General features: G+C 34.3%; 1 protein-coding gene across 1 annotated transcript in view; it reads right to left on the bottom strand.

Moving 5' to 3' along the window:
- The window catches only part of CNBD1 (cyclic nucleotide binding domain containing 1), a 564,244-nt gene that overhangs the window by 196,964 nt on the left and 348,021 nt on the right, over positions 1–19,259 (bottom strand). Inside the window, exon 5 of the mRNA XM_033202693.1 lies at positions 12,728–12,873. Within this exon, the coding sequence (XP_033058584.1) occupies positions 12,728–12,873 (146 nt within the window). The remainder of the gene's footprint in view (positions 1–12,727; positions 12,874–19,259) is intronic.

Raw genomic sequence — 19,259 nt, 5'->3', positions numbered from 1 at the left:
GACACATGTATGTCTAAGCCTCGTGTATCATTTTGAAGTCAGATTCAAAAATATATACAGATTAATTTATTTTTTATAATTTCTTCAAATATTTTACATTTACATTAAAAATTTCCAGAGAAGGAAAACAGTTTCTTATCATGCATAATAATACATATTAAAATCAAAGCCTTTGAATTTTTTCAGTAAAGGATTTCATTTGTCATCTAAAAGGATTTATTTTGTGAGCATACAAAAATACAGACAATATTGTTTAAAAAGTTAATGAAATATAATGAAGATAAATATTATAGGAAAAACTGATGAAGACAAAAATAACATTAAATTACAAAATATATTGTGTGAAATTCTATATATTTGCAAGGAGGTAATACTGGATACGGGGACAATTTCAGCTCCATTTTCCTTACTTTTAAAACATTTCAATGTTTTAAAATTTATATCAAAACAATGTCATATATATTTTAAATCAAATAGTTTTTAAAGGGAGGAAATATGATCAGTCACAGGATTTAGTAACTACAAAAAGGCTCAATAACATTGAATATATTTCTCCCAAAAGTCTACAATTTAATATAAAAGTAACTAAGATTTTCACAAAACTAATTAATAGAATACACTTTACCAAGCATAATAGACTATTTATAAGAATTTAAAAATCATTTTTACATGGGAAGATCAAAAGAATGGCACCTTGATATGTGGCCTTAGAATTCAGCATTATAATTGAATGAGAATCATTAGTTTATCTGGAAGAATGCATGAACTACATCTATTTCAGATTATCATCTAGCAATAAATATATTGCTCCTGAACGAACTTTAGATCAGTACTGTGTATTAAAGGTTACATTGTTGGAAATTACTTCCAATACTAGTTAATGCATAGATTCACGTATCAACTATTTTTTGAGTAACTATTATGTCTGACCACTGCAGATTAAGTTATGTTTCAGATCAAGAGCATGTGTGTGTTAGCGTTAGCCCTGCTAGGAGCGGGGAGGAACAAATAGCTTTGGGATGTTGAAGAGGTCCCCATATGCCTGAAAAAAGTATTACGGTTCTTACAGCCATAGGTATTCAGGTGGAAGAGCTAAGAATGTTTTACCTCTGAAAATAAATTGAAGCACCTACAACACCAAAAGAAGGTGTTTTTTTCTGACTCCAAGTTGTATACCATTAAGCTTTTAAAATTTGCTATGAAAAGCCCTTCTACTAAAACAAACAAAAATCTCAGAGAGGTCTTTTAATTTTTTGTTTTTAAATATCAATTCTTAAGACATATAAAGTCCAGGTGGTTTCTCCACATTTTACTGATTTTAAAATACATACCTGGATAACCAGATGAATTGGCTTTTCAAGATTTCTAGTATAAGCCTGTTAATCTTGATAATAATCTACATAAACAATAATATGAGGTTTCAAATTGTTGGTTTCTTCAGTCATTCTTTCTGATAATAAATGTGAATTGTTGACTATTAAAGTCAAACCTTTGGTTCTCTCCAGTGAAAAGGTTATTTTTTTTTTTTTTTTTTTTTTTTTTTTTTTTTTTTTTTGAGACGGAGTCTCGCTCTGTCGCTCAAGCTGGAGTGCAGTGGCCGGATCTCAGCTCACTGCAATCTCCACCTCCCGGGTTCACGCCATTCTCCTGCCTCAGCCTCCCGAGTAGCCGGGACTACAGGCGCCCGCCACCTCGCCCGGCTCGTTTTTTGTACTTTTTAGTAGAGACGGGGTTTCACCGTGTTAGCCAGGATGGTCTCGATCTCCTGACCTTGTGATCCGCCCGCCTCGGCCTCCCAAAGTGCTGGGATTACAGGCTTGAGCCACCGCGCCCGGCCGAAAAGGTTATTTTAACTTACTTCAGACACTAACATTTAACAGTCCCTGTGGCTACTTAAAAAAAAAAAAAAAAAAAAAACTTGTTAAAAAATATCTACCTGAAAATACACCAACAAATTTTATGCAATCTTATTTCTTCCATGTTTGTTGTCTACCTTAGATTTTGATTGAAGTACATAATAACTCAAAATATTTTTCTGAAATCTTCGCTGTGATTCTAATATTAAGTCATACCACATTTTAATCCTAAATGTATCAATTTTACTAAATCTCCAATTTCATGGGGATAAAACTGTATCACCTTATGGGTACAAAACTGAGTGACAATTTGATTCATTTTCCCATAAAATACAAGATTTTTAGCCAATACATCTTATTAAAAGTTTATTTTACATCTTCTTTTGACTTTTGGTCTATTTATAATGTGCCATATAATCACATATTTCAATGCTCTATTTTAAGTTTTAAAATAAACACATATTTATTATTTTCCTTTGTCATTAAAAAATCATCTTAACTCTCTTATTGGTGCCACTTTTTTTTTTTTTTTTTTTTTTTTTTTTTTTTTTTTTTTTTGAGACGGAGTCTCGCTCTGTCGCCCAGGCTGGAGTGCAGTGGCCGGATCTCAGCTCACCTATTGGTGCCACTTTTATAAAAAGAGTCTATTTTGCAGATATTTAAAAGATTAAAATTTACATTGAACATTAAATTCAGGCCAGTGCCATAAAAAGGACATATTACATCAACAGCCATTCTACTGATAACAGATAACAGGGAGAGAATTAGCATCACCATGCAAGACTGTTCTCACAGTAGAAAAGATCATAAAAGCAATAGCCATAAGCCAGCATTTCCGCAAAGATATTTTAGATTACCCATCAAAACCTGTATCAATTAACGTCACATATTATTCTAGTGAAGGCTGTTTAATAAACATGGTTCCTTGACATTGTAGTTTAATTTTATTCATTGAAAAATGTAATTCATGGAAAAGGGTAAAATAAAGCTAAAGGTTGGCTTCAGAAGACCCAGACTCAAAAGGCTTGGTTCTACCCTTCACTAGTGTACAGCTAGTAAGATTTTGAAACTCAGAGTCCTCAAACATAAGAAGGGACAGTGAGCTCTGTCCTGCACAGCTGAGAGGACTGTCTATCGAAGGATTAATGGTAGTAAAAGAAATGTACACATCATAAAATACTGTTACTCTAATATAAGAGATTATAGAAAATCTATAAGAAATAAATTTCTTTCTCATATGACAGAATTCCACACAGTATATTATGCAAAGGTGCTTTCTGAAGGGAGTGGGAAAACACAGGTAAATCATATTTCTGAAGTTGTTTAGTGTACATGTATGATATATTCAACGGTGGCATACTGATGTCTCTGATATGCTAATTTTTCATTTTATTTAACTTTGTTTAAATCATTTCATGAAAAGGTTTGTCTCAGCTAACCCATTGCTAGTGGATTTTTAAATATATTTTGTATTTCTCTTTTCATACTAAACAAATTTATTAAAAGAAATTGACTTCAGTCACAGAGATCTCTAGGAGCTGGCTTGCATTAGTGGTGTCCATTGGTCTCCAATTGAGTTTTTGAAAGCATTTTTAAAAATAGCTTATATAAGAGAATATTTTCAGCTATTGCAGGAACAATTAACAGCTCATGAGGTACAATGAAGTACATAATGCAATGCAGATAAACCATGAAAACACTGTGTTAAGTGAAAGAACTCAACACAAAAGGTCACATATGGTATGATTCCATTCATACAAAATGTTCAGAATAAATAAAACCATAGAAACAAAGAACAGGCTAGTGGCTACCAGGATCTAGGGGAATGGTGAGTGATTGCTTAATGGGCAATGGGTTCCATTTTGGGATGGTAGAAATTTGGGGGAACTGGATGCTGTGATGGTTCCAAAATATTTTGAATGTGTTAAATGTCAATGAATTGTACACTCTAAAACATTAACATTATATGAATTTTACCTCAATTTTTAAAAAGGCTTATTAAGATGCAATTCAATGAAATTCACCCTTTTAAAATGCACAATTCTGTTGATTTTTAGTATATGTAAAGATATGTTGAATCTCATCACAATCTATTGTTAGAATATTTTTATCATTCCCAAAAGAAACTCTTATGCATCAGCAATAATGTCCCTTACCCCATGTCCCAAAGGTGGCAACCATTATGTTACTTGATGTCCAGATGAATTGGCCTATTCTGGAGATTTCATATAAAAGCAATCATAAACATGTGGCCTTTTGTGACTGGCTTCTTTTATTTATCATAATGGTTTCAAGGTTTACACAAATTGTGGCATATATCAGTACTTCATCACTTTTTCACCAAAAAATTTTCTATTATAATGATATGTACATACTTTTTAAAAGTTCCTTCACTCATTGATGGAAATTTGGTCTTTTTCCACATTATGGCAACTGTGAATAATACTGCTATAAACATTTGTATATAAGTTTTGCATTAATGTATATTTTCATTTCTTAGGTGTGTATTTAGGAGTGGAATTCTGGGGTAATATGGTTTAACTCTGTCCTCACCCAAATCTCATCTTAAATTGTAGCTCCCATAATTCCCACATGTTGTGGGAGGGACCTGGTGGGAGACAACTGAATCATGGGGGCAGTTTCCCCCATACTGTTCTTGGGGTAGTCTCTCAAGAGCTGATGGTTTTAGAAGGGGTTTCCACTTTCTCTTGGCTCTCATTCTCTCTTGCCCGCTGCCATGTATGATGTGTCTTGCTTCCCCTTTGCCCTCTGCCATGATTGTGAGGCCTCCCTAGTCACATGGAACTGTAAGTTTATTAAATCTCTTTCTTTTATAAATTACCCAGTCTCAGTCATGTCTTTATTAGCAGCTTGAAAACAGACTAATAAGGTAAATTGATACCGGTAGAGTGAGGTGCTGCTGTAAAGATACCCAAAAATGTGGAAACTATTTTGAAACTGGGTAACAGGCAGAGGTTGGAACAGTTTGGAGGGCTCAGAAGAAGATAGGAAAATGTGGAAAAGTTTGGAACTTCCTAGAGACTAGTTGAATGGCTTTGACCAAAATGCTGAGAGTGATATGGACAGTAAAATCCAGGCTAAGGTGGTCTCAGATGGAGATAAAGAACTTGTTGGGAACTGGAGAAAAGGTGACTGTTGCTATATTTTAGCAAAGAGACTGGTAGCATTTTGCCCCTGCCCTAGAGGGCTGTGGAACTTTGAACTTGAGGAAGATGATTTAGGGTGTCAGCAAGGCATTCAAGAGGTGACTTGGGTACTGTTAAAAGCATTCAGTTTTAAAAGGAAAACAGCATAACAATTCAAAAAATTTGCAGCCTGATGATGTGATGGAAAAGAACAACTGCAGACACTCAGCACTAGCCCATGAAAGTAGCTGGGAGTGAGGCTGTATCCTGCAAAGCCACAGGGGTGGAGCCACCCAAGATATGGGAACCTACCTCTCGTATCAGTGTGACCTGGATGTGAGACGTGGAGTTAAAGGAGATCATTTTGAAGCTTTAAGATTTGACTGCCCAGCTGCATTTTGGACTTGCATGGGGCTTTAGCCCCTTGGTTTTGGCCAATTTCTCCCACTTGGAACAGCTGTATTTACCCAATGCCTGTACCCTAATTGTATCTAGTAAGTAAGGAATTTGCTTTTGATTTTACAGGCTCACAGGTGGATGGGACTTGCCTTGTCTCAGATTAGACTTTGGACTGTGGACTTTTGAGTTAATGCTAAAATGAATTAAGACTTTGGGAGATAGTTGAGAAGACATAATTGGTTTTGAAAAGTGAGGACATGAGATTTGGGAGGGGCCAGAAGTGAAATGGTTTGCCTGTGTCCCCACCTAAATCACATCTTGAATTGTAGCTCCCATAATTCCCATGTGTTGTAGGAGGGACCCAGTGTGAGATAATTGAATCATGGGGCGGTTTCCTCCATACTGTTGTCATGGTAGTGAATAAGTCTCATGAGATCTGATGGTTTCATAAGGGGTTTCCCCTTTCACTTGGCTCTCATTCTCTCTTGTCTGCCACCATGTGTCTTGCTTCCCCTTCACCTGCCGCCATGATTTTGAGGCTTCCCTGACCATGTGGAACTGTGAGTCCATTAAACTTCTTTCTTTTATAAATTATCCAGTCTCAGGTATGTCTTTATTAGCAATGTGAGAACAAACTAATACACTGGGCAAATGTAACATTATGGTTAATATTTGAGGAACTGCCAAACTGTTTTACAAAGTGGCTTCATCTTACAATCCCAAGAGAAATGTATGAGTTCCAACTTCTCTACATCCATATCAACACTTAATACTTTCTTTTATATTTTAATCATGATAGTGGGGATGGAGTAGTATGCCATTGTGGTTTTTATTTGGAATTGCTTAATGACAATAACATTGGACATTTTCATGTGCTTATTGGCTATATCTTCTCTGAAAATGTGTCTATTCAGCTAATATACTCATTTTTAAATTCGGTTAATTGTCTTCTTGTTATTGAGGTTTACAAGTTCTTCACATTCTGGACATGAGATTCTTACTAGATATATGATTTGCAAGTACTGTGTTCCATTTCAAGGGCTGCATTTTTACCTTATTGATTCTATTCTTTGAAGTTCAAAATATTTTAATTTTTATAAGGTCCAAGTTATTCAATTTTTTCTTTGTGTCTTGTACTGTCAGTGTTATGTGTAAAAATGCATGGTTTAACCTGTGGTTATGAAGATTCTTAAGTTTTCTTCTAAAAGTTTTATACTTTTAATTATTACATTTATATCCTCAATTCACATTTGGTAAATATTTGTGTATGGTGTAAATAAATAAGTGTGTATGGTCTACCTTCATTATCTAGCATCTTAGTTCTCCAAGCATAATTTGTTGAAAAGAGTTTTCCTTCCACCACTGAATTGTCTTGGCAACTTTGTCTAAAACCAATAGACTATCACGTTAAAACATTATTTCTGGACTCAGTCTGTTCCATTGATCTATCTCTCTCTATATATATCTATGCCAATATCACACTGTTATGTTACTATAGGTTTGTAGTAGTTTTGAAATAGAGAAGTGTGAGTCCTTCAACTTTATCATTTGTTTTCAAAAAAGTTTTGACTGTTTTGCATCCCCTAAATTTCTATATGAATTTTAAGATCAGTTTATTAATTTCTGCAAAAAGAGGCAATTGGTATTTTGTTAGGGATTGTGTTGAATCTATAGATCAATATAAATAGTATTGTTATCTTATCAATATTAATTATGTAGATCTATGAACATTGAATTACTTTCTATTTATTTACTAATTTATTTCAACAATGTTTTATAGTTTCCAATGTACAAGTCTTGCACTTCATTTGTAAAATTTATTCCTAAGCAAGTTGTATTTTTGATGTTATTGGCAAATTGAATTGAATTTCTTAATTTCATTTTTATAAATTAACTTTTATTCTTAACTGTTCAGTACTTGTGCTATAAATTCTCCTTTAAATACTTGACAGACTTCATTATGAATCCATGTGGGTCAGGGATTTTCTTTGTGAGAATATTTTAAATTACCAATTTAATACATTATTTTAGTTATCCTTCAAGTTATCCTTCTTTTGAGTCAACTATGATAGTTTGTATCTGAACTTGTTCATTATATCTAAGTTATGAGTTTCTATAATACAGCATGTGTTAGGTCATTTATGCATTGCTATAAAGAAACACATGATACTGGGTCATTTGTAAAGAAAAGATGTTTAATTGGCCATGGCTCTGCAGGCTGCATGAGCATGGTGGGTGCTGGCATCTTCTCAGCTTCAGGGGAAGCCTCAAGGAGCTTTTACTCATAGTAGAAAGTAAAATGGAGGCAGACGCATCACATGGAGAGAGAAGGAGCAGGAGAGAGAATAAGGGAGGGTGTCATACACATTTAAACAACCAGATCTTGTGAGAATTCACTCACTATCATGAGGACAGTACCAAGTTACAAGGGATCCACCCCCAAGAACCAGAAACCTTGCACCAGGCCACATCTCCAACACTAGGAATTATATCTCAACATGAGATTTGGAGGGGATGTCCAAATTATATCATTCTGCCCCTGGCCCCCAAATCTCATATCCTTCTCACACTCCAAAATACAATTATCCCATCTCAATAATTCCCAAAAGTATTAACTTGCTCCAGCATTAACTCAAAAGTCCCAAGTCCAAGGTCTTATCTGAGTTTGAATCCATATTCCTCCCACCTATGAGCCTATAAAATCAAAACATACTATTTACTTCCAAGATACAATGGGGGAAAAGGCATGGGAGAAACGCATTGGAAAAACATTCCCATTCCAAAAGGGAGAAATTGACCAAAAGAAAGAGGCTACAGGCCTCAAGCAAATCTGAAGTCTAGCAAGGTTGTTAGAAATAGCCAGGCCATATCTTGATCACTTTGTTGCTTAGAAATTTCTTCTACAGATACTGTAACTCATCACTTATAAATTCAAACACCATTTATCTCCAACACCATTTATTAAAGAGACTGTCCTTTCTCCACTGAGTGTTTTTAGCACCTTTGTCAAAAAGCAAGCAAAGTGGGAACAGCGCCTTACAAAACCATCAGATCCTATGAGAACTCACTCAGTATCATGAGAACTGCATGGGGGTGACTGCCTTCATGATTCAGCTACCTCCACCTGGTTTCTCCCTGAGCATGTGGGTTTTGGGGGGATTATGGGCAATACAATTCCAGATAAGATTTGGATGGGGATACAAAAAGCCTTACCATATCAATATATTTGTTTTTATGCCATTGCCTTGTGTTTTTATTATAATCACTTTTCAATGTATTTTGAAATCAGAGAGTGTGATGCCTCTAGCTTTGTTCTTTTTGCTCAAAATTGTTTTGGCCATTTGGGTTCTTTTGTGGTTCCATATGAATTTAAGAATTGTTTTTCTATTTCTGTGAAAAATGTCATGGAATTTTGATAGGGAATGCATTGAATCTATAGATCGCTTTGACTAGCATGAGCATTTTAACAATATTAATTTTTTCAACCCATGAGCATAGAAAGCACAGCTTTCTATTTATTACTATTTTTCTGAATTTCTTTTATCAATATTTTCTACTTTACAGTTTGCAGGTCTTTCACTTCCTTGGTTAGATTTTTTGTTGTTATTGGTAAATGGAATTGTTTGCTTATTTTCCTCTTTAAATATTTTATTAGTAGAGAAACACTACTATTTTTGTATGTTGATTTTGTATCCTGCAATTTTACTGAATTCATTTATCTTGTCTGCCTTTAGTGTCAGGGTAATGCTGGCCTCATAAAATTATTCTGGGAGTATACCCTCCTATTCAATTTTTGGAAGAATGTAAGAATAATTGATTGTAAAATGTAAAAGAATGTAAAAATAATTCTTTTTAAAATGTTTGGTAAAATTCAGCAGTGAAGCCTTCCTTTCCTGGGTTTCTCTTGGATCTCCTTTTTCTCTTGATCAGTCTACATAAAGACTAGATTTATACTAAACTCAGCTAAAGATTTTATTTTTTTATTATAAGAATAAATTATTTGAATTATGGTTAATTTATGTCTAGAAAAGACGCCCACTACATATTTCATGAGATTTAGCTACCATATTTTTAGTTGTTAAATAAAATATAAACCACAACAGAAAACAAAACATATGCAGGTTAAAGAAATGTTAGAAGTTTAGTAACATAAAAATATTTTCAGCATTAAAAATAAATATAAAATTTAATGAAAATGAGGACTTATGGAGTTTTTGAGATACAACCTCACAAAAGTGGGTTCAGAATGAAATAAAATGAAAGAAATAGAAGAGAAATAATACTGTAAGACAAAGGACTACACAAAGAAAACAGTAAAGGTGACATAGATATAAAAGAGAAAAACATATTTTATAGAAATGTGTTTTAATATTAACATAAAGCTAGATAATAAAAATTTGATCTGGGATATTGTTACAGGTTGTAACTAAACAGGCAGTTCTTTTAGTTTTCATGAGCTTTAGGTTATTAATCATAAAAATGTCCCTAGTTCAGGCCATAAAAATGTAATCTAATGAAAAATTCTTCCATTTGACTTCAGTAAACTATATCTACCTACACATGTATATGAAGAGATGACTAAATGTAAAATATATTACATACAGTAATTTTAATATATGTACTCATATATAGTAATATTAATATAGTCAGTAAATAATAATATAGTAATCATATTTTTGTAGCATTTTAACTTAGAGACACATAAGGTGTTTTATTCACTACTTAGAAGTATAATATTGTTTTCCTATTACTGTTTGATTGTTTATAAAAACTGAATGAGCAAGAGGTTTAGTGAATAATGGTAAGTTTAGGAAGCTTTCTTAATGGGGCTTTAAGAACTAGTGGCCAGAAAAGAGACCAGAAGGTACAAACAGCTGTGTGGAATTGCACCAGAGAAATGGAAGCCCCAGTAGCAGATTGAAAGTCAGCAGTCTGGTGATGAGGGGCTACTAGAGGGAATAGTTTAAATAACAGCAGAGGGAGGGAAACGCATACATGAATAAAGAAAAAGGAGAGAGACAGACACCTAGTTGGGCCTTTTTATTAAATTGGATGAACAAAGAAATCTGCAAAGGTCAGATATTTAATGAGTTGACTTCTTTGGTAGTGAAACAGATCTGAGCTGTCGGAACTAAATGCTTTAAAAACTTGAGAGGGATTTTGACACAGGTAGGTGTAAACACAGAGACTCCTAATTCTTAAGTGTTGAAAGTACACCCTATTGAAATGCAAGTTGGAATGCCTGACACTTGTGAAAGATTGAAAATTCATATTTTAATCATCAATCACCTGAGTTAAGGTGCCATCAGAATTAAATGTTTGTTTCTAATTTTAATTTTAGAAAATGTTTGAAAAAAATGTATAATTACAAATATTAACAGATGAACATTTACTGTGAGAGAATAAAACGAACTCAAATATATGTAGGAGAAAGTTAATTTTAGCCCTTTATCACCCCTCAGTTTCACTCCCCTCTACTAAGGCAACAATTTTTAAAAATATGTATTTTTGGAATGTCCTTCTGGACCCACTTGTATAGTTTAAAAAGATATATGTATGTATGTGTGTGTGTGTATAAATTTAGACTTTTTCATAAATGTGTTATTAATATAATTTGCAATTACTCTATTTACTGTCTTTAATGTTTCTATAACAATATATATAAATCTAGCTCATTCTTTTTTTTTTTTTTTTTTTTTTTTTTTTTTGAGACGGAGTCTCGCTCTGTCACCCAGGCTGGAGTGCAGTGGCCGGATCTCAGCTCACTGCAAGCTCCGCCTCCCGGGTTCACGCCATTCTCTCGCCTCAGCCTCCCGAGTAGCTGGGACTACAATCACTGTTTAGAATTCTATAGAATAGATATATCAAAATACGTGTAGCCAATCTTCTATTCAAGGACATTTAGGTTGTTCCCATATTTTTTACCATTATAAATATGTTTTCAGCGATTTATAAAACAAATTTTTTTTTTTTTTTTTTTTGAGACGGAGTCTCGCTCTGTAGCCCAGGCTGGAGTGCAGTGGCCGGTTCTCAGCTCACTGCAAGCTCCGCCTCCCGGGTTCACGCCATTCTCCTGCTTCAGCCTCCGAGTAGCTGGGACTACAGGCGCCCGCCACCTCGCCCGACTAGTTTTTTGTATTTTTTAGTAAAGACGGGGTTTCACCGTGTTAGCCAGGATGGTCTCGATCTCCTGACCTCGTGATCCGCCCGTCTCGGCCTCCCAAAGTGCTGGGATTACAGGCTTGAGCCACCGCGCCCGGCCTAATTTTTAATTACTATCCTCAATCTAATGGCAAAGTGATGTTGAATGTTTGTCCTTTATTCCCTTTCAAAATTATTTTATCCCCTTTAAAATTCCTTTGATTTATTTTTCAATGCTTGATCACAGATTAAATAGAACTAATTATGAGAGAAGATCATTGAGAGAAATATGTAAATTATTTCAATAGGCATATATTCTTTAAAATTCCAGTTAGGTTTTAAATGTCATGATCTTGATAAACCAGTTTGTACTAACAGTGACATAATACACAGAGAACAAGTTTAGAATTGGTTGAAGTGTGTTTGAAACTCGATTCTAAGCAAGAATATTCTGTGTGATATTTGTGTTGTGCCTCAGGGGTCCTCATCTGTGGAGAATAATAATAGCAATATCTTCCTTCATTTGTTTTTCTGAGGAACAAAAAGGGATGCTTGTGACACAAAGAATGTATTAAATTATATGCCTACCCCCATAATGAAAATACAACAAGTCTATTAATATATCCACTAAGTCCTTTGTGAAGGGACCAAAAACTAAAATTGGGAAATGAAAATCTATACAGAGAGGCTTTTTTCTCTATATCTGGATTAGTACCTGACTCAGTCAAATAATCATGTTGACCGTCTGCTGTCTCACCTATGAAAATCAACACTATATTGTTACTAAATGTGTATCTCAGATATTGGTTCCAAAAGTGTGGTCCTTGCACTGGTGGCATTACCTGAGGTATTATAGATGAAATTGAGGCCTCATCCTCTACCTACTGAACCAGAAATTCTGATGTTTAAACCTAACAATATGGGTCTCAATGTGATCACCGAGTAATTCTGAGTCATGCTCCAGGCAGAGACACACTAGTGTATATCTTAAACTCTAAGTACTAAAATGTGAGATGTTATTCATTTCACTACTTATAAACTTACAAATGAAATACATCCAAATAGTATATTTTTACCACATCAACTGAAATTGTCAAGTGAAATTTTAAGCATAATAATGATAAAGAACTCAAACTAGTGGCCTGCATTTTAGCTCGCCAAATTTTTCCCACATTAGTCTATTACCTGTGCTGCCTTTCAACCAGGTTTCAGAAAAGACGGTCTTACTAAGTGTTTTCAGATGCTTATCATTTAGTTGAGAGGTTAAATTTGGAATTGTTTTCAGGAACTTCCACACAGTTTTATGTTCATATGGCATCCTGTGAATGGGCCTCAAAAGAAAAAAAAAAAAAAAAAAAAAACATTATAAATTCAAAGAGTATGGCATAAATGCAAAGAAATAAACAGATCCTTAATTTTTAAGTTTCCAAATTTGTATTTTCTTTGTAGTTAGGGTTTTTTTTAAAAAAGAACTGTGATGCTATTATATTTTGTTTTACTAATCAACTTTAGGATTTGTTACCCTTCCAACATTAAGATGCACTTTCACAATACTTTAAACTTTAGGAAATGACACAATGCCTTTATCATTTTTAAAAAGAAAACTCAGTACTCCGATTGTAAAGTTGCATCTCTTATCAGTAGTTATTATAATAATAATAAAGACCTCTTTCAGATATTAAAAAGATTAATGTTGTTTCCACTGTTTATTGTTAATTCCATTTGATTTGTTATAGATCAAATGGAAATATACTTTAACACTACAGGGGATAAATTGTAAGTGAAAAGATACATATGTACTTTTAAATGAAATATGATTATCATATAATACATGGTATTTATTATTTATTTTTAATCATTAAAACTCTTTAATAAATGTAACACTAACTCAGGATATAAAATTCCTATCAATCTAATGTCTCAAAGGACTAACCTAGCTGTCATAAATACCATTTCAAAATACTCAGCAGTTAGCTGGGCGCAGTGGCTCACGCCTGTAATCCCAGCACTTTGGGAGGCCAAGGCAGGTGGATCAAGAGGTCAGGAGATCAAGACCATCCTGGCCAACATGGTGAAGCCCTGTCTCTACTAAAAATACCAAAATACAAAATACTCAGCAGTTTTCAAGCAAATTTTTAAAAATTCATGTGAAAAATCAATTTAGCATCATAAAGGGAATTTCAGATACCCCTACCACACATATGGGTTTGACAGTGATAGTCCCAGTTTAGATATGACATAGTGTTGGCCCATCTGGTATCCATGTGTATGCATACAGGTTTATGTCTGTGTCTGTTTATTGAATGATATAAATTGTGTTTTTTGTTTTGGGTTGTAGCAAAAAAAAAGTTTAAAGATACTAGCTTATTATACAGTCTTGAGAAATAGTTTTGAGAAAACTGGCTCCCTACATAACGTCATTTACAAATTTGTTCTTCAGATGCAATAACAAATAATTCATATTAGAAATGGCATGATATCATAACCAAAACCTAAAATATGTGCCATTGACTTAGCAGCCAAACAGAAGGTGGCAAGGAAATACTATCACAGGCTGTAAAGATAGAAGGTTTTCTTTTTTTGTTTATTTTAGTGGTAATACATTTATTAGTTGCCTGCAATAATTTATAAGGCAGATCAAGTGCCTAGAAAACTTGCTACTTCATAGAAAGTAGCTGGAAAGAGCCAGAACGTTATTGTGTTTTGTTTGCTTAGTGCTGCTTGTTTGTAGCAATATATTATTAACTGATTCAAGTTGATAAGTTTTCAAGTATAAAAGAAAGGGAATAGAGAGGCTCTAGAAAAGTGGGACATGGTTATAAAAAGCCCAGTACTTCCTCATCCCATGTAGCAAGAAAGGACTTGAAAGTCTTCTCAGTAAATAAAGGCGCTTAACCCTATGGCAAAGGTCTGATGAAAAGTTTGGCCTCCCCATCCAAGCCTACTTTTTTAGAAGGCCTTAAAGTAGCCTCCATTAAGAGAGAGATGGGCACAAGGAATAAGCACAGAAATAATAAACGACTTAAAAACAGTGTCTACAACAAAACCTTGGCTTTGGTTGCTGCCTCATTGAAGATACTGAAAACAAATAGACAAAAATTCTATTACGTTTTTGAAGCATCTATACCACTGAAGTACCTAATATTATGCTCTAAAAACAGTTTTGGCTTATTGAACTCTCAAGCCACAAGAAATTGTGCCACACTCCTCACCCTTCAAAGGGAACATAATCTCCAGTGTTCTTACATTTGTCCACCAGGTCAAAAGATAAGAGAAAACCTCCCAGATAGTGGAGCCAGGTGTTCCTCCCAAAAAACAGATCTAAGATCTAATTTTTAAAACTTCCAGTACTGCTAGGGTGGAGGTTTTTATAATACTAGCCCAGCAAAACAGCAATGTTGCTCTGAATCAATGGCTATAATGTTTCCATTTCTTCCTTTTTTCTTAGTGTGAGTTTTCATTGTAATAGCCTATTCCTGGCTCTGCTATTGTGTATCCTGTAAGAGGATAGCAACAAATAACCATATTTCTGGTGTTTATGTTAGCAGACCAGAAATATACATACTCATTCTTGATGGGGAGGAGGGTATGTGCTCTAAAATTCTGGACTTTGAAATGCGTAACTAGTGAAACTTTCTATTTTTTCTGTTGGTGAAAGAGTTAATATATGTGTTGAAAAAGGGTATGCATAGTAGTTGGTAACTAGAAAGAGGCAGACTACAGAAGAGATGCTAGCTGTTCAAAAATTGGTTCCTTCTATCTCTAGTTACACAGCAAAAATGCACTTCAAAATCATTCTGTTGTCACCATGTGACTGAATTCTAGCCAATGGGAAGTGAACTGACACAGAGATGAAGTGCAGCATATCAAATGGCCAAATTTTGTAAATATTTCATTTAAATCTGAAAGAATGTGTATGTGCATTTGTTGGGTACAGAAATCATTTGTTTGTGTAAGAGTGTATATATATAAACACATATACAATAAAAATGTATAATAGTATATATGTACATCAGATATATTCATAATATATATATGCATGGATACATGTGTGTTTGTGCCTATGTATACATCTAAACAAGTGCTAACAAATGTATAACACTATGTGTCTGATATTCTTTCTGTAGATAAAATATATTATATCAGTATACTTCCTTTACCAAGCATATTCCCATTCAACAAATAGAAAAACTCATGCATAGAATTGTTAAATAACTTGCTCAAGATCTCATATCTAGTCAGTGACAGAACTAAGTGGCAGGGTTCAGTTTGGCCTTGAATTGTATGTTCGAGAGTTTTAGCCCATGGTCAAAAATTTTTTGTGATTTTTCAGGTACAACCACAAGCCATTATAAAGACTTTAGCTGGCAGGCCTCCTGAGGGAAAGCCCTCCCCACACCAGACTGGCTACAGGGCCAGTGCACTGCAATCTCTGAAGGGAGTTGCATTCAAGAACTCGGCTCCCTGGCCAGCCATGCTCTCATGCTCATCTGCATTCCTAGTCCAGGCCCTCCATTTGGAATTCTCCTTGTTGGAGGATCTTGAAGACACTTTTCTGCATTCGGACTCATTCAGCACTCAGGCATTTTCCACTTCTAACCTTTCCCCAGACCTCACCCCAACCCCCAGGTCTATAAAACTGCAAAAGTCTTTGCTCAGAGCTCCCTCAGCAGTGAGATAGCCATTATGTTAGTAATAATCTACCTGACCCGTAATTGGTGCATACGCTCACAGGGCACAGCGGATTTAACATGAGGTCAGTGCTACCTCCAGTTTGAGATTCTTGCTTATTCCTTCACAGTTAGTGATTAAACACTTGACTATTACTTGCATTTGGGCTTGTTGTTTTATCAGCTATTCTGATACTTGCTGTTCCACATTCTCTCTCTCCAGCTCTTCTGAGTTCCTGAAAATGTTTTTAACCACGATCTACATTATAACTTATTACTGGTTATTATTCTAATCTTCTGTATCTTTCCTTGTATTGTATGTTTTCTACCAATTTGGTCTATATATTTCTGAGGTATTTGGGTCAATACTGCAATTATGGATTTATCTGTTGCCCCCAGAATTCAGTCACTGTGTTAACATATTTTAAATTGATGTTATTTGATGAAAACAATCATTGCTTTTACCAGTACATAAAGTCTGTCTTTATTCCTTTTGAAATTTTTCCGTCAATTTTATATTGTCAGCTACTGGTTTGCATGTTCCAGGTTCTCTTGGCCTATACATTTGCCTACATATATTTGTTATTTCATTTTCAAGATGAGGTATATTTTGTATTTTAAACGCTGAACTTCTATCAAACAAACTATGTTGGATATCTGTTACCAATATTAAGTTTTTTCCCCTTCTCTATTAAAAATACAAAAACTAGCTAGGTGTGGTGGCAGGCTCCTGTAAACCCAGCTACTCAGGAGGCTGAGGCAGGAGAATGGCTTGAACCCCAGAGACAGAAGTTGCTGTGAGTCGACATTGCGTCACTGCACTCCAGCCCGGGTGACAGAATGAGACTCCATCTCAAAAAATAAATAAATAATTTTTTTAAAAATTAAGTTTTTCAATCTCTGAACATATCTTTTCATTTACTTAGACCATCTTTACCTTCAACAATGTTTTATTAGTGTACAAGTCTTGCACGTTCTTTCTTAAATTCGTTTCTAAGTATTTTGGGTCTTTGAGGGTATTCTAAATGGTTTTGTTTTCTACATTTCATTTTTGGATTTTTCATTGATGGTGTGTAGATTTGGTGTTTGTATATTGATCTTGTATCCTGAAACATTGCTGAATGTGTTTATTATTTAAATTGAATCCACTAGATTCCTTTGGATTTTCTATATGCAAGATCATATCATTTGCAAACAGAGATAGTTTTAGTTTTCTTTTCCAATCTGATGACTTTTATTTCTTTCTCATGAATGACTATCTTAACTAGAATGTTCACTATTATGTTATATAAAAGTGGCCAGAGTAGATATATTTGTCTTTTCCTGATATTCGAGTGAAATCATTCAGTCTTTCTTCAGGTTAGCTGTGAGTTTTCCACTGATGCTGTTTATTAGATTAAGGAAATTCTCTTCTGTTCTTATTATGTTGAGTACTTTTTTCATCATGAATGGGTGTTGGATTTTGTCAATTTTTTCATGTTAATAAAGAAAATCATGTTTTTTTTAATTCTAATAATATGGTATATTACATTTATTGATTATTAGATGTTAGAGTGACCTTGCATTACTGGAATAAATGCAATTTGGTCCTGATGGAATGTTTTTTATATGTTGCTGGATTTAGTTTGCTACTATTTTGTTGAGAATATTTGCATCAACATTTATAAGGGACATTGGTTTGTAGTTTTGTTTTCTTGTGATTGCTTTATTTGGTTTTGGTATCAGGCTAGCTTCACAGAACAAGTTGGGATGTGTTTCTCCCTTTTCTATTTTTTGAAAGATTTTATGAAGAATTGTTTTTAGTTCCTTAAGAGTTTGGCAGAAATTACCAGTGAAACCATCTAGGACTGGCATTTGCTTTGTGAGAAGTGTTCTTTACTTAGCAATTTAGTCTTTGTTATAGGTGACTTTGGAGTTCATTTTTATTCTTGAATCAATTTTGGCGATTTGTTTATTTCTGGAAATGTTTCCTTTAATTCTAAGTTACATCATTGTTAGCATACAGTTTATTACAGGATTCCTGTATCATCTTTTTTATTTCTGCAGTATCAGTAGAGATATCCTCTCTTTCATTAGTAATTTTAGTCATTTGAGTCTTCTCTTTGTTTTTTTCTTAGTTAGCCTAGGTAACATTTTCTATTTTGTTGATCTTTCTAAAGAACTAATTGTTTTTTCGTATTCATTTTTTATTCTCTATTTCATTTATTTCTTTTAGCACCTCAAATACATTATGAAAATTCATTCCATTTTTGTGAACATTCATTTCACAGCGTAAGTTATTTTCTCTCACTGCTTTCAGTATTTTGTTTCTTCTAATTTGAACACTGACTGTGATGTTTTTAGGTGTGGAGCTTTTTGTGTTTCTACTACTCAGAGTTCGTTGACTTCTTCTGTGAGTAGATTAACATTTTCCCTCAGGTTGGGAGGTTTTGAGCCGTTCTTTCTTTAAATAGTCTCTGCTCTTTTTCTCTCCTATTCTTCTGGGATTCCCATTATCTTTGTGCTGGTACAGTGGATGGTAGCCCATAGGTCTCTGAGGCTGTATTCACATTTTGTATTATTTTTCTTTCTATTCCTCTGACTAGATAATCAGTGAAGATGTATCTTCGAGCTTACTGAACCTTCCTTTTGGCAGCTCAAATCTGTTGTTGAACTCCACTAGTAGATTTTTATTTGTTTGTTTAAGTTTTAGTTACTTACTTTTCAATTCCAGAATCTCTGTTTGTCGCTTTTTAATTTTGTGGTACTTTCTCTCATTCTGTATGTGTTGAGACTCCATTGCCATTGATGTAGTTTGGATATTTGTCCCTGCCCCAATCTCATGTTGAAATGTCATCCCCATGAGGTGTTTGGATCCTGGGAGTGGATTCCTCACAAATGGCTTGGGCCATGCTCTCAGTGATAAGTGAGCTTTCCTTCTGAGTTCACATGAGATCTGGTCATTTAAGAGTGTGTGGCACCTCCCCCTACTACATTTTCGTTTGCTCCTGCTTTCACCCTGTGACATGCCTATTGACCTTTCATCTTCCACGATGACTGTAACCTTT

This window comes from Trachypithecus francoisi, unplaced genomic scaffold (assembly GCF_009764315.1).
Source record: "Trachypithecus francoisi isolate TF-2019V2 unplaced genomic scaffold, Tfra_2.0 Lachesis_group7, whole genome shotgun sequence".
In the NCBI taxonomy this organism is placed as follows: domain Eukaryota; kingdom Metazoa; phylum Chordata; class Mammalia; order Primates; family Cercopithecidae; genus Trachypithecus; species Trachypithecus francoisi.
Note: the sequence above shows the minus strand (reverse complement) of the source record. Positions and strands in the feature narration are given on the sequence as shown.